We start from the raw sequence: 15643 nt of genomic DNA on the forward strand, positions 1-15643 counted from the left end.
GAGACAAGAACTGTGGTGCTTTTCTGCTCTGAAAGCTTCAGAAAACGAATACTCAGCAAGTCCTGTTTTTGGTACTAGTAGAGCTGATGCGCTCTGCTGAGTGTAAGCGTTTTGAATTGGCCTTAAAGTTTCAGAACTTGAAAACTGCTGGATGGTTTGTACAGTATCAAATCAAGGGTTCTAGTTACTGTCTTTACTGAATGGTTTAAACCTAAGTTTTCTGAACTTTTTAGCCTTTTTAGTCATGAGCTGAAAATCACTATTGTGTCGTTTGTGTGATGAAGCTCAGTTGACGATACATCGAAAGCGCGAGGTGGCTTGTAGATTTAAGTATGAACGAGTGTAAGTGTAACATCAGTGAGGAGCTAGTAGGACACTGTTTAAAATATAGAATTTTGGCTTTCAACAAACACGACACATGATAACTTACCAGAATATTAAGGGGGAGGTTATGCCAAGACCGGTCGCGCGCTCGGGAAGAGCACAACCTGGCTGCAGCCCCCGCTCCTTCCTTCCCCGTTGCCCCAGCCAGTGGCTAGCTGCCCTCAACCCGCCCCCGCCGCTTGGCTCCGCTCTGCCCGCGTTCCTCCTCCTCATCCTCGTTCTTGCCGTCGGCCACCGACCTGCCACGGGTGCTTGGATTCATTGGAGCTTGGTCGTAGCTTGCCGTAGCTCCGGTCAACCCTAGCGCCCATGCGCGACTGCCCTCTTCCCTTTCCTTCTCTTGCCGGAGCTCCACCATTCCATGCTTGTCGGTGACGCCGTGCTCATGCTCTAGCCATGGCGCCCCTATCCCTCCTTGGCCCGAATGCCTCCATCGCCACTAGGGTCCCTAAACCGCTCGACCTCTTCCCCCACCCCTTGGCTAGCGTGCCTCCACCGCGTAACCCCTTCTAAGCCCGCTAGATTTAGAGAAGAAGGGTGGGGCATGGCCATCAGAACCCTAGCTGGAGTTGGGGAAGAAGGCTAGGGCGTGAGCATGGTCGCGTGGAGGAGGAGGCCTACCTCGCCAGTGTCACCACCGCCGCTGGAGGGGGAGGAGGGGGAGGGAGGAGCTCGAGAGGAGGAGAAGGACATGAGGAGGAGGCGAGCGCGAGGAGGGCGACGGGTCATGCGCTCCTCAATTGTGTGACCTATTGCATAGCAGAGTTCCGTTTAGTAAACTATTGGATGATATCATGATATCATCAAATAATCTCTTTTCATATGTGTTCAGCAAATTAATAAACATTATGCACATATTTAATAGATCTTTTGCTTTTAGTTAAGACTAGTGGGAATTGCTCTGGCGCCTCTCCACTATTTTAAAAAATAGATTTCTAGTTAGTTATACTTTAGATTGAGTAAGTATAGGGCAGTCACAGCGACTTCAACAGCTTGACTATTTTTGTGTGTAGAGGCTATTTTAAAATTTGCAAAAACAAAAAGTAGACTCCAAGATTTGTGCTATCTGCTTTTGTAAAATAAAAAGTTGGCTATCCCTTGATTTTCGGTGGCTATATATAGCTAATCAATGACACTAGCTAGTTGATTTTATAAAATAGCAAAGCTATGGACCTTTCCTTTTTCAAAAAGTTTTCTATTTTACAAAATGACTAAATAATATATTTTAACTACTAATTTTAGCTAAGTTCTTGGAGTTGCTCTCATAATGGCTGAAACTATACACAATCTCCAAAACGGCTATGACTACATCAATAAAAACAATCTATAGAAACTATCACATATAATAGAGTCTTTCCATAATAAATATTATACTTTTTTCACTCTTCTTATCTCTTCCTCTCTCCTCTCGTTCTCTGTTTCTCTCCCACACGCACATGATGCAGGACGCATGCGGCGACCTGCTTCTCTCCCAACTGCACACAATATGACACATGTGGTGGTGGGGGCAACGTGGCAGCATGCGAGCAGCGAGCATGTGGCGTGAGCAAGCGTGCAAAGGGAGCACACAACGGCGGCATAAGAGCAAGGTCAATAATAGAGCCAAGTGCTTGGCTATAAGTCAAGTGATTAGAGTAAAGTTATACAATAAGTTTGTCTCATACTTGTCTCTAAAACACCTTCTCTTTCCTATTTCTTCTCACAACACTTGTTATTTGAGCCCACCACTATCTATGCATCCGTGCCCAGCTTGATGCTTGCATGAGAGCCAAACTATCATCTCTCCTCTTTTCTCTCCTCCATATCAACATTAGTTTGGCTATGAGTCCATTATTGTACCTGCTTCGAGTGAGCACGCGCGCGCGGCCAATGAGCATGCGTGGCGGCTGGCGAGCTAGCACGTAGCCAGTGGAGCGAGCACGCCGAGTGCGCGGCCAGGGAGCATGCAGCGGCTGCACAAGCAAGACGCATGGTGGCCGGCGAGCTCCCGTGACCAGCAGAGCGAGCACATGCAGCAGCAGCGTCGACGAGCGCACGCGGCGGTCTGCGAGCTATCACCGTTAATTAGGTTGTCATATCAGTATTTTGCTGAGCTATCAAGTCATTTAGAGGGATAGAATCCACAATTTTTAAATTTTCTATTAAGAGTGCCCTTAGATGCCATAGTTTTCTTTGCAATGCAACTCTATGGGACAGTCCCTACTCCAACCAAATTACCAGACGTTTGTCTTCTTATATCCTTGAAAGCAACATAAAATGGTCATTTAGCCCTTATTTAGTTCACTCCTAAAACCAAAAACTTTTCAAGATTCTCCATCATATCCAATCTTGCGGCACATGCATAGAACATTAAATATAGATAAAAACAAAAATTAATTACATAGTTTGTCTGTAAATCGCGAGATAAATCTTTTGAGCCTAATTATTCTATAATTGGATAATATTTGTCAAATAAAAATAAAAATACTACAGTACCCCAATCAAAAAAAAATTAGAAACTAAACAAGGCCTTAACCAAGATACTACAAGAACCAGAACGAAAGTCATCTCCAACTTTTATGGGCCCACATGCCAATGACTGCAGGGATGGCAGAGGAAGTGAGGAACTGACTCGTCTCCCGGCCCTGACTGACTGATCCCACCTGCCAGTGGACAGCTGGCCAGTCCAGCAACCGACCTACGCTTGTGATTCTACCAGAGCCCAGCCCAGCAGAAGAAGGCCCGGCGACCGCCTTTAAATTGCCCACCCCCGCTTCGGTGCCCAAACGTAACTGCCGCAACAAACTCCTCTCCGTCTTCTTCTTCCTCCTCTCCGCTTCCCCTCGCAACGCAGCAGCGCCAACGCCAAGCAACCCAAGCCCCCGCCCCCGCAGCAAAAGAACCAGCGCCGGCGATGGAGTCCTTCCCCGACCGGACGCACGTGTGGCTGTGGATCCGCGACTACGAAGCGTACCTTTACGCCCAAGTGGACAGGCAGGGCATCGCCTGTTGCCCGAACCGTGGGTCGCTGCACCTGCACGGAGCGTGGGCGGTGCACCGCCTGGTGCGCGACGGCACCGACTACGTGCTCTTCCACAGCGCCGCCTCCGGCCGGTACCTCGCCCAAATAGAGGACAGCGAGGACGAGAATTACGCTTACAACTCCGCCGTCCAGTGCACCTACGATTCCCCGGAGCAGGACAACGTCCTGTTTCAGGCCCGCACGGCGGAGGATGGGTCCGGCGACATCTTCATCAGCAACCGCAGGTTTGGCGACTGGTGCTACGACAACGACACGCCAATGCGTTGGGTGGTCGAGGCTATCACCCAAAGACTGCTCCCGCCTGAGCTTCCAGTTCCACCAGAACCGATTGCGGTGAGCTCGCCGTCCCCTCCGCTTCGAACTCCTCGCGTTCGTCTGGGCCTAGAAGGATTCTTCTTTCTGTTACTGTGGATATAAGTTACTGAATCTTTGATGCAGTTCTTCGTACAATTTGGGCTAAGATCACTACTTCTTTCGCTCAAAAGTTTTCAGAGCAGAGGTTCTGGGCTCTTGAATTCTTGCTGCTCTGCTTTTGCTTCGCTTTAGGGAAACAATTCTTGATCAGGAATTCAGATAGTCTTTGTTGTCTTCCCATTTTGTACCAGCTATCTTGTATATTTCTTGAGATTATTTTGCTAGATTTCTTGGGAGGTTCCTGACAGTGTAGGGAAATGCTAGAACAGCTTCACCTATTTCTTCCTGGGTCTGCGCTAGTTCAGTAGGCTATCGAGTTTTTTTTTTATTTATTTATCATTGGAGTTCTTTCTCAGGACTTGTTTTCTGAATAATCTGAGCCATATTTTCTTGCCACATCGTAACAAGGACTGGTTACCTAACCAAAACTTATTGTCTACTCTAGAAATTGTTTTGCTAGAAGTCTTGGGGTGTTCCTAACAGTGTAGGAAAATGCTGACAGCTGCATCAATTTGCTCCTGTTGTTATTCCTTGATCTGCGTTAGTTCAATGGGCTACCGAGAGTTTTTTTAATATATAAATGGAATTCTTTCTCACGATTGTTTTCTAAATAATTTGAGCCATGCATGGTTGTATTTTCTTGCCACATAGTAACAAGGACTGGATACCTAGGTCTGAACATTTTGTTCTGATCGCAATGTGTATTTAGACTTCCCATCCCAGTGTTGTCTGTTTCTTTCGCTTTCCTAAACACTAACGTTCTCCTCCATTGCAACAGCCTCAACTGGTACCCATCCATGGCCCGTTGGTCCCTAAGTATAACCGGCATTCCCAGCTCGAGCCGCCGCAAGTGGAGCTTCGGCGGACAATCCACTATGTGCGGGCCGACGATCAGGGGAACTTCAATCCGCTCCAATGGAGATTCTTACATTTCGAAGGCCGGTCCGTGTTCAACCTGAGGAGAGATTTAGCAGCCGAACTGGGTGAAGCGAACAACGTCTTAGGCATCACGCTGTGCGCGCGGGCTGGCTCAAGCGGGCGGCTGACTCCTCTGGTCATCAACCTGCCTCGCAATGAGAAGACGATGGACATCGTCGTCCTCACCACCGAGTCGCCAGGTAAACTTGCTGGTTTTTGTTTTCAGTAATCTTTGCAGCACTCGTTACTCTTCTCATGAAAGGTGTTCAGTTGATCAAATAAAACCGATAATACATTTACTAACTTGAATACTGATAAGGTGTGCAGTTTTGTTGTTTGGACTTTGGCACTTTGCTTTTCGAAATCAGTGAATTTGTTGCTGCATGGCAGATTTTTAGAAGATCATTGTGTTACACTGATTACAGTATACAAGGGGGGTCTTAAGAAGAAGAAATATGAATCTAGAGTGCTATGAGTGTGTTCTCTGCAATCAGCAGACTGAAGAATCAATTGAACATCTCTTCATTGGTTGCCCATTTGCTGTACAAGCCTGGCATTCCATCAACCTAGATGTTAATTCTGATTTACTTCCACTTCAGAACCTAGAACTCCTTAGGATTCAAATCAATGAGAGCTTTTTTATGGAGGTCATTATACTGCTCTGTTGGGCGATCTGGATGTGCAGGAACAACTTCATCTTCAGACAAATACCCCCCTCAACCCAGAACTGCAAATTTATCTTCAAGACTGAATTCAACTTGCTTCTATGCAGAGCAAGAACAAAGTATTTCCCCAAGATCCAAGAATGGCTAGACAACCTACTTTAGCCTGGCGTTTCCTTGTCTGGGAACTGTATCTTTTCTTCTTTCCTTTCTTAGTTCCCTAGTTCTTTTCTAGCAGTATTATTGTTCATTGTTTTGTTTTGTTCTGTTTTGTTTTTCCTTTCTTTGTACTTGTTTCACTATTTTTAATATATATATTCTCAGTAGGGGCTCCTTGCCCCTCCTGTTCTTTCAAAAAAAAACAGTAGAACCTGTAACTGTAACTGTAACTTGCCTAGCATAGTAGCATGTACTTAATTGGCTAGTTGCTACATCCAGTACCCTCTTCTTGAGTTAAAAGGGTTCTTTTTGTTGTTTTAGTAATGTAGTTTCCAACATCTGTATGGTTTTGGGTTCCTACAATAATATATGTTTCAGAAAATGGTTAGGACTAATCTGAAACAAGCTACTGATAAGCAGAGTTATTTTCATGTTTTTGTTGTGTTTACAGATTCTCTTGCACATTTATTGTGTTTACAGCTTCTCTTGCACATCAGTTTTTTTGTCGATGCTAAAAGTAGTAAGAATGTTGAAATAACTAGATTCATTGTTATCCCGTCAGTTCAGAACATTGTTTTTTGAGGGAAAAGTTCAGAACATTGGGCCACTACTTTGACTTACTATCCAGAAATTTCAGTTTTCTTTCCTGAGTGAACATAAATCTCTGTTTTGCTGTTAAATTAAATGTCTTCTTTTGAACTGATGCAACAATCGCATCACCAATACCTGCTTCCTATCGCCTAACTGTTTCACTATTTTTACTTGTTCCCTTGTGAATTCAGCTGCTCAGGCGTTAGTGTACCCATATGTTGATGCACCATAGAGGTAGAGGAGTACGAGAACAAAGGCTTGTGCATCGGAGTTCGTCTTCTCTTCAGAAAGGAGAAAGGAGAAGTATAGCTGCTTCAGATACAACGAGACAAGAACTGGTTGTGCTTTTCTGCTCTGAAAGCTTCAGAAAACGAATACTCAGCAACTCCTGTTTTTGGTACTAGTAGACCTGATGCGCTCTGCTGAGTGTAAGCGTTTTGAATTGGCCTTGAAGTTTCAGAACTTGAAAACTGCTGGATGCATTTTGTGACAATAGTGCCTGAATGACTTTGTACAGTATCAAATCAAGGGTTGTAGTAACGTCTTTACTGAATGGTTAGAGCCAAAGTTTTTTGAACTTAGCCTTTTTAGTCATGATCTGAAAATTACTGTTGTATCGTTTGTGTGATGAAGCTCTGCGCAGAAGTGCAGAACCTATTCGACTGCTCGACAGTTGACGATACATCGGAAGCGCGAGGTGGCTTGTAGATTTAAAATTTAAGTATGAACCGGTGTAACATCAGTGAGGAGACACTGTTAAAATATGGAATTTTAGCTTTCAACAAACACAACACATGTGATAAATTACTGGAACATTATTTAGTAAACTATTGGAAGACATTAATAGGAACAGAGCATTGATTTTAACCCAATTTGCAATTAGTGCAACATTGTAACCAGGAATCAAATAACTATAATGTTTCAATACATTATTCAATAAAACCGTAAATGTAATTGCACGTGGACGCTAATAAAAAAATGTACATAAAAAAACAGGAAACACATGACATGCACATACACCAAAGTTAGTTATGGGCTCAGGAGTGCAGAGTGCTAAGACAAAAAAAGAAGAAGTCTATTTTCACATTCCAACCATTGTCTATCTTTATTTTTGTCGTTTAACTATAAAGCTATAAATCTTTGACCATGAATTGTCAATACCAGATAAATTTGTCAACCTAACTAGTTTCAGAGATGGTTTACATTATTTGAAAATGATAAAAGTTATTTTATTTTCTAAAAACTCATAACTAATTCATCTAAAATTAGAAAAGAAATGAAACCACCATCTTTTTTTATAAAATACAAATGTGCCTATAAGTGCTAGATTTGGATGTATATGTGGAACTTATCTATAATTGTCCCCAGTGTTTTATTGCTGGTAGTCAGATCAGTTATTTGTTTAAATTATAACTTTGTGCTATTATAGACCTAGAGAATAGAGATCGGCCAAGACTAGAGATCAACCAAGAGAATGCATAATCAAATGTAGTTCCAAGTTGAAATTGCTAAATACGATCTATATATTTGTTAGAGCATGGCACCTACAAAGTTGGTGTCGTCTTACATATCTTTTGTTTGCTCATAGTTTGCTATGAATTCTCTACTTCAATCTCGGATATAATTTAGTGCAAAATGATGATTTAAATAAAAACAAACATGACTAATGACAATAAGACACGAGGAATATGAATAAATAAAAATACTAATAACTCCAAGTAGAGCACAAACTTATGGATTGCATTTTAGGAAAAAAGTTCGATACTACTTTCATATCTCAAAAATAATTAATTATTTACTTTTAGAAAATAAACGTGTTTGCAGAAAAATACAACACTACCTTTGAAAGTTGAAACTAGCTAGACGGCCAACATTTTCTAATATTAATAGTTTGGTGGTTTTTTAAAGTTTTATTATGAAAAAAAAAGGAACTCAGCTAATAGTTGTAATTGAATAGCTAAAAATGGACTTCCAAAAAAAAAACACATCGTTGTGTCGTTGAATCAACCCAGAATACTTCTAAAAATGGTAAACACATCGTTGGGTTTTCTCCCGCCCAGTTGGCAGTTCAAATGGCCGCTACTTCCCTACTATCTCTCTCGCGGCATTTTTCCTTTTTTAAATTAACAGAAAATTATAGTCTCTGAATCAACCCAGTTTATACGTGTGTTATAGACATCTATGTTGTATTGTATAATTCTTAAAAAAAATGCTAGAACCGTCCATTGTACATTACGAATTAAGTTATTTGTTTAAATGAAATTATTATTACAAATAAATAATTAGCCATTGGCTCTTAAATGGAGATGAAAATAAACATCAAGCGAAAACCACGGTAAAAATGCCTTAGCCTTGTTCGGTTAGGGCATATCACACTAGAAATTTTTTCCACCAATAAAATTCTTATATAAATTAAGTAACGATTCTAGCAAAAAAAAAATTTTCTTACGGTCGTATCTCGCAATACGAACAGGATCTTAGTAAACGTCAACCAATGCTCGGCTGCAATAAAAAGCCGCTGCTGCTGCAGGCTGCATCTGCAGCTACATCGTTTAACAGATTGAGGCCTTGTTTAGTTTTAAAAAAAGTTAAGATTTTTTCATCACATCGAATTTTTGAAAACATACATAAAGTATTAAATACAGATAAAAATAAAAACTAATTACACAGTTTGCCTATAATTTGCGAAACGATTTTTTAAAGCCTAGTTAGCTTATGGTTGGACAATAATTATCAAATACAAACGAAATTGTTACAATATCCAAAACTAATTTTTTTTGCCAACTAAACAAGGCGATGAACATTGTAGCTGCAGCGGCAGCAACAGCGCCTTTTTTACAGCCAAACATCCCTAGCGGCAAGAAGCAAAGAACTTGATTTACCAGAAGGATCACAGTCGAAAAGGCCTCATTACTTCATCTTTGCACGAGTCGTCGTATAGTATAGGAGAACGGAACAATCCTCTAGATTTCTTTCTTTTTTTATAAAAAAAAAATACAATCGTTCATGGCCCCAGGAGCCTGGCTGGCCCCACCTGCCAGTGGAAGGTGGCATCGGCCACCGACCTACGCTTGCGACTGAACCAGAGTACCAGACCATGGCCTTCAAATTCCCCGGCCCGCCTCGTCGCCCAAACGTAACCGTCGCAACCAACACCTGCCCTCCTCGTCCTCGCAACCGCGCCAAGAAACCAAGAAACCCACACTCCCTCGCCGCCGTCCGCCTCCGCCCCTCCCGGGCCGCCCCGGCGATGGAGTTCTTCCCCGACGGGATGCACCTGCGGCTGCGCAACCGCAAGCACGGCACGTACCTCCACGCCGACGAGGACGGCGTGTACGTCTCCCTGACGCTGCACCGCGCCTCCCTGAACACGGCGTGGCAGGTGCACCGCGTCCTGCGCAGCGGCGGCGACTACGTCCTCCTCCACAGTGCAGCCTACGGCCGCTACCTCGCGCTCTCGCCGGAGCAGGTGTCGCTGGTCTACGTCGGCCACCGCGCCGTCCAGGGCGTCTACGAGAGCCCGGAGCAGGACGACGTGCTCTGGGAGGCCGTCTGGGTGGACGATGAGGGCGGCGACGTCCTCATGCTCCACGCCTCGAACCGTCTCCTCCGCGCCGCCCCCTGGAACCCACTCTTGAACAGCTGCGTCTTCGTCGACATCGACAATGCCGGCGCGATGATGCATTGGGTGGTCGAGGCCATCCCCCTGAGACCGGAGCCGCCGCCACTGCCAGCCGTAACTCCGGTGAGCTCGCCGTCCCGCTCTCATTGCAACTCATCGCGTTGATTTGCGTAGCTTTCTTGGAATCTGTCGATTCTGCGAATCTTTTATTCAGTTTGCATGCATGAAACCTCGAACCACCGAAACTTGATGACAACATTCCCCTTCCCTTGGCACAATTGTTGGTACATTTCGCCAGATTTTCCTCCGTTGTCACTGAAGATATCTGTTACTGAATTCTGCCTGATGTTGATGCAATTCTTTGTACATTTTGTGCCAAGATCACAAGTACATTTGTTCAGAAGTGGTTCTGTCAGGGTTCTTGAATTCTTGCTCCCTCTGCATTTGGTTCGCTCTGAACATTTTTTTTGTTTCTTTGCGGCATGTGTTCAGATTTGTTCATCGAGTACCAGCATTGTCTCTGCTTATTTTGGTTCCATTGCAACAGCTTCCCATTGGAGTTGTGTTGTGGCGGAAGATCGTATACATGAGGGCAGATGATCACGGGAACTTCGATCCGCTCGCTAGGAGAACGTACGATTTCAGCGGCAGGTCCTTGAACCAACTGACGGGCGACCTGGCGAATCAGCTGCGCGAACCGTTCCACCGCATCACGCTGTGCGTGCGCGCCGGCTCCCATGGGCGGCTGACCCCTTTGGCCATCGACCTGCCTTCCAACCAGCAGGCGATGGAGATCATTGTCCTCACCACCATGTCACCAGGTGAGCTTTGTATATTTTTCAGTAGTCTGTTTGTAATCTCATGATAGGTGTTGAATTGATCAGACGATGACAGTAGGAGTACAATAGCTTCAATATTGTGTACCATTGCTCATATGCTCACCTGGTGTGAGGAACCTGTAAAATTGTTGCTGCAAGTTGGATGTTTAGTAGATCATGGCGTTATACTGATGACAGTGGAAACTGTGACTTGCTTAATGTGTGCTTTAACTCAGATTTTCAGAAACTTTTTTTGGTTAGGACTAATCTGAAATTCTGAATCACTATAGTAAGGAGAGCAGATTGATGGAAACAGTTTCAAGCTCTGTTGTATTTATTTACACATTTATAGTTTCTCTTGGGATTTCTATCTTTTTATCTGAATACAGAAGTTATTGGATTCGTCTACAATGATCCCTGTTACTGAATTTTAACTGTCCAGTTCAGAAAACTCAGTTCTAACATTTCCATTCACTGTCCAGAAATTTCAGTTTTTTTAGCTGCCAACCAATATGCCGATCTTGTTACAACATATCTTAACTGTCGCAACACTTTTTGCACAAATATATACTGCATTACTGCCTAGTGCCTAACTGATCCAAAGATTTTACTTGTTCCCTTGAAATTCAGCGGCTTCGGTGTTGCGGCACCCAAATGTTGATGCACCATAGAGGAATACGAGAGCAAGTCCCTTAACAACGGCATAACAGTGGCTCGCTTCAGAAATCAAGTATTGCTGCTTCAGATACAATGGGATGAGGAACTTGTTTCTGTTTTGATGTGCCCAGCTGACTTGAAATGGTTTGAGTTGGCCTTTCTTGCTTCAGAACTTTCAAATGGGTGAAAGCATACGTGGAGAAAAATGCTTGAAACATTTTTCACAGTTTCATTGGTTGTAATTACCATCTTGATCTCTGTTAGGTGCTACTGAGAGTAGCTAGTTTCTGAGGATGTATAGGCAAGGGTTTCAGTCAATGTTTCTGAACTCAGCTTTCAGTCCTGAGCTAGAGCCTACAAGTCATGGCTTTATCATTTGTGTGCCAAGCTCTGCGCACAGTTTTTTTGGGGGGAAAATCTCTGGGCAAATCTTGGTCAACTAAATCCCTTTTTATGTACTTTGAGCACTAAGCAGATATAGAGAGGTGTTCTGTAGATAGCACACGTGTAGCAAGGCATCAACTGCTTAGTTAGTTATAAAAAAATACTGCTTGGCGGCATCGTTTTGCAAGTCCTCCGTTCTAATTCTAACAGTGACAGTCCGTCAGTCCTAACTCGAACCCAAATAAGGCCTTGTTTGGATGTAGTCGTATTTACCTCAATCCACATGGGCAGGCCCGGTCCTGTCAATTTATAGACCCGGAGCGAAGCTATAAGAATAGGCCCTCTAATATAATGCATAAAAACATTCTTATGAAACAATTATATATTTTTCTTACCTTAAAATTTTCTTCTAACATTTGCTGCTGCAAAGTCATTGATGATGGCCTCAATATCAATTTCATCTAATAGTTTCTTCTCGATGCATAAAGTTGCCAAACCATTTAGTCGTTCTTGGGACATTACGGACCTCAAATAATTCTTCAACAATTTCAACTTTGAAAAGGTTCTTTCAGCTGAGGCCACTGTCACAGGCATAGTGAATAGGATCCGATAAGCAATAGAAATATTAGGGTAACAATCCGCTTCTGTGACAAACTCAAAAATCTCCATAGCAGACATTGGCTTATCTGGTAGAGTAAACTGTAAAATAGCTAACTCAGAAATCAGGTCATTTACATCAACATCCGACGAACCATCCGAAGAGAAAGTTTTTGCAAATTTCATGCATTGGTCTTTTAGATCAGCACCATCCAATGACTTCAAGGATGTTGAATTCATTAGAAATCCAAATTTTTCATTGAACGAATGGAGTTCTTTAAATCTGCTTCTCAATGAACTAATTGCGTTATCGACCATAACATTAAAATAACTTACTTCAAAATCCTTCTCAGCTTGCAAAATAGCTTCATTGGAGTTAGTTTCATCAAATTGTTTCTTCCTAACAGAACGGCGCTTTACTGGAAAGGATGCCTCTACTCCTATTTCAAGTGCAATTTCTGTGGCAGCAACCAGACTATCAGCAAAACCATTATTTCTATAGTTCTGAAAGTAATCCACCATACCTTCTATATGCTGCAAGGTGGAATCAATGCACATGGATGGTGATTGCAACTTCTTACTCACAATGTTTACAGAATATAAAATGTCATGCCAGATAACCATACCAAGTATGAACTCAAAGCTGCCAAGCATGTCATATAAATTTTTTGCATCACTTCTATCCTTTGATTCAGTATCTCTGTCCTCACTTAGCCACAACAAAGCTGACCTTAGTTGGGGTGCTTGAAATCTAATTGCTCGGACACTTTTTATGCGACTCTCCCAACGAGTATTGCTCAATGATTTCACGGTCAAATCTTGAACATGTTCAAGCAAAACATTCCATCTTTTGGTAGAACCCGAAAATAATACATATATCCTCTGCACAATTCCAAAGAATGAAATAGCTTTACTGCATGATTTAGCCATATCACAAAGAGTGAGATTAAGACTGTGGCATGCACATGGCATATACAAAGCCCTTTGATTTATATCACGCAGCCGACTTTGTACTCCTTTATATTGTCCTTTCATATTAGAGCCATTGTCATAACCTTGTCCTCTAATATCATCAACATTAAGGCCAAATGACTTGATGGAGTCAACTAATACATTGAAAAGCCCCAAGCCAGATGTGTCATCCACCTTCAAGAAACCAAGAAAGTACTCCCCAATTTTTATTTTCCCATCAGACATATCAACACATCGAACCAACAAGCTCATTTGTTCTTGGTGACTCACATCTGGGGTACAATCAAGGATAACTGAGAAATATTTGGCCTCTTTAACAATCTTTATGATGGAGTTTGTAATGCTAGAAGCCATAAGCGAAATCAATTCATTCTGAATTTTATGACTAAGATAATGATATTGCAGCTCTTTGTTTTGAATGCGTCTAAGGTGGTCTTGCATTACCAAGTCAAATTCAGCAACCATTTCACAACAAGCTAAGAAATTGCCATTCACATCATTGTAAAGTTGCTCACTAGATCCTCTGAAAGCTAAACTGCGTTTACCAAGAAACTTTACAATGGCAACAATTCTTAGTAGAACTAGCCTTATGCGTTCTTTCTCCTTTGTGATTTGATGTTGCAACTCCTTATCAATTGTTTCATGCTTGCTTAATCTAACTCTCAATTCATTCCAAGAATTCATGTTGGTCATATGATCCATGCTAACTTCATGCTCTTTTAGTCTTTCACCAACATGGCTCCAATCTCTAAACCCATCATGCCCCAATGAACTCTTGCGGTTACTAGAACCAAACAACTTACAACAAAAGCAAAACACTTTGTCAACACTTTTTGAATAGACCAACCATTTTCTGTCACGTACCTCCCCATTGCTCATTTTTCTAGAATAATGAGTGTATGCAAAACGTCTTGTTCTAGCATCCATAGGAAACACAATATTTTCTTCTCTAATAGGCCCCTTCTCCACCAATATGTCCCTTGCTTTGTTATCAAGATTATCCCAATTTATTGGATCATATATATCAAGAGTAAAGACTGGTTCTTCATCAATGTGAGTAGATTCTGTCGTAGGAGAATTAAATATGGGCTCATGGTCACTCACATTATTATCCTCCGTGTCGATGCTAACATTATCTTCTATAGGGCTTTGATCTTCTGGATGTGTACTTTGTTCCTCCACAGCAACTATTGCCCACTCATCTGGATTTCTTGTAGTGCTTGTATTGCTTCTTAAAAATTTATGAATAGATCCCCTTTGTGATTCTTTGAAGGCCTCTATCCTTCTCTTATTTTTTCTTTTCTGACTTCCAGATGCATGTTTTTTGGGCAACATGAGTTCACTGCAAATTCAGAAAAGTAGTAACTAGTTAGTAATTAAAAAAATACCACACTAATCTAAATCCAAATATCCAATTTCTTACATACGAAGGAACACCAGGAACAGATACGAACAGACTTGACTGACGGTAGCGTCGGCCGCCGGCCGCCGGCCACTCGCACAGTCGCACTTGCACAGGTTTATGGGAGTCCCGATCACGCGACTCACGAAGATCGCCGAGTTGCGCACGCACTTGCACGGAGTCGCTTACTCGCAAGAACGGAGACTCGCGGGCTCGCCGCTCGCGGCTGCGGCGGAAGCCGGAAGGGCACAGGAGTAGCGAGTCGTAGCTTCCCTCGTACGCCTGGTGACTTGCTTGATGCTTCAGGCGTTCAGCACTTCAGCTATCCTTTGGGCCACAGAAAGAAACAATACTATTACTACTTGCATATTTGGAGTTGGGCCCCCTATCCTCAAGGGCCCAGTGCGGCAGCCCAGCTCGCACCCCCCCAAGGCCGGGCCTGCACATGGGTTGAGGTGGATTGGAGTGAAACTTGAACTAAATTACACCCCAATCCACACCAACACACATGGATTAAAGTGAAAACGACAACATCCAAACAAGTCCTAAAGGTTTGCAGTGCTCTGCATCATTTGCCTGCTTTCAGAAAGGGCAGCGACGGCACCTTCTTCGGCGGGCCACAGTTACCTTCCGTGGCCCACATGCTAGTGTCTGCAAACTTCTGCGGTCCCCCACGCCAGTGGCTGCAGGGTTCATATTGCGGCCCGGACCACATGGCCGCATGCAGCAACCGACCTGCGCTCCACGTCAGGCAAGCAGAAGCCAGTGGCAAATTTACGAGTGCACAAGCGGAGAATCAACAATAGCATGTCATTTGTCGTTAAACATTTACATTTCCACCTAATACACACTGCATATACAACTCTTATGATTTTTCCTTTAACGTTCCAACTACCCTGTCGACAAGGGCAAATGGGCAAATGTGATTCAGTTAGTTGGATTAAGAGCTCACCGGCAAAATGGCTGCTCCGTTCTTATCAGGCGAATCTATCTAACAAATTAGTAAATAATATTTTCTGTTATGATATTTTTGCCAATCGT

At 43.0% G+C, this 15643-nt stretch overlaps 1 protein-coding gene across 1 annotated transcript; it reads left to right on the plus strand.

The window, feature by feature from the left end:
• Window positions 9401-11261, plus strand: LOC8071361. The gene is made up of 3 exons (XM_021449302.1): window positions 9401-9886; window positions 10320-10593; window positions 11221-11261. The coding sequence occupies exons 1-3, from the start codon at window positions 9401-9403 to the stop codon at window positions 11259-11261; spliced, it is 801 nt and encodes a 266-aa protein (XP_021304977.1).

Source organism: Sorghum bicolor, chromosome 10 (genome assembly GCF_000003195.3).
Source record: "Sorghum bicolor cultivar BTx623 chromosome 10, Sorghum_bicolor_NCBIv3, whole genome shotgun sequence".
Taxonomy (NCBI): domain Eukaryota; kingdom Viridiplantae; phylum Streptophyta; class Magnoliopsida; order Poales; family Poaceae; genus Sorghum; species Sorghum bicolor.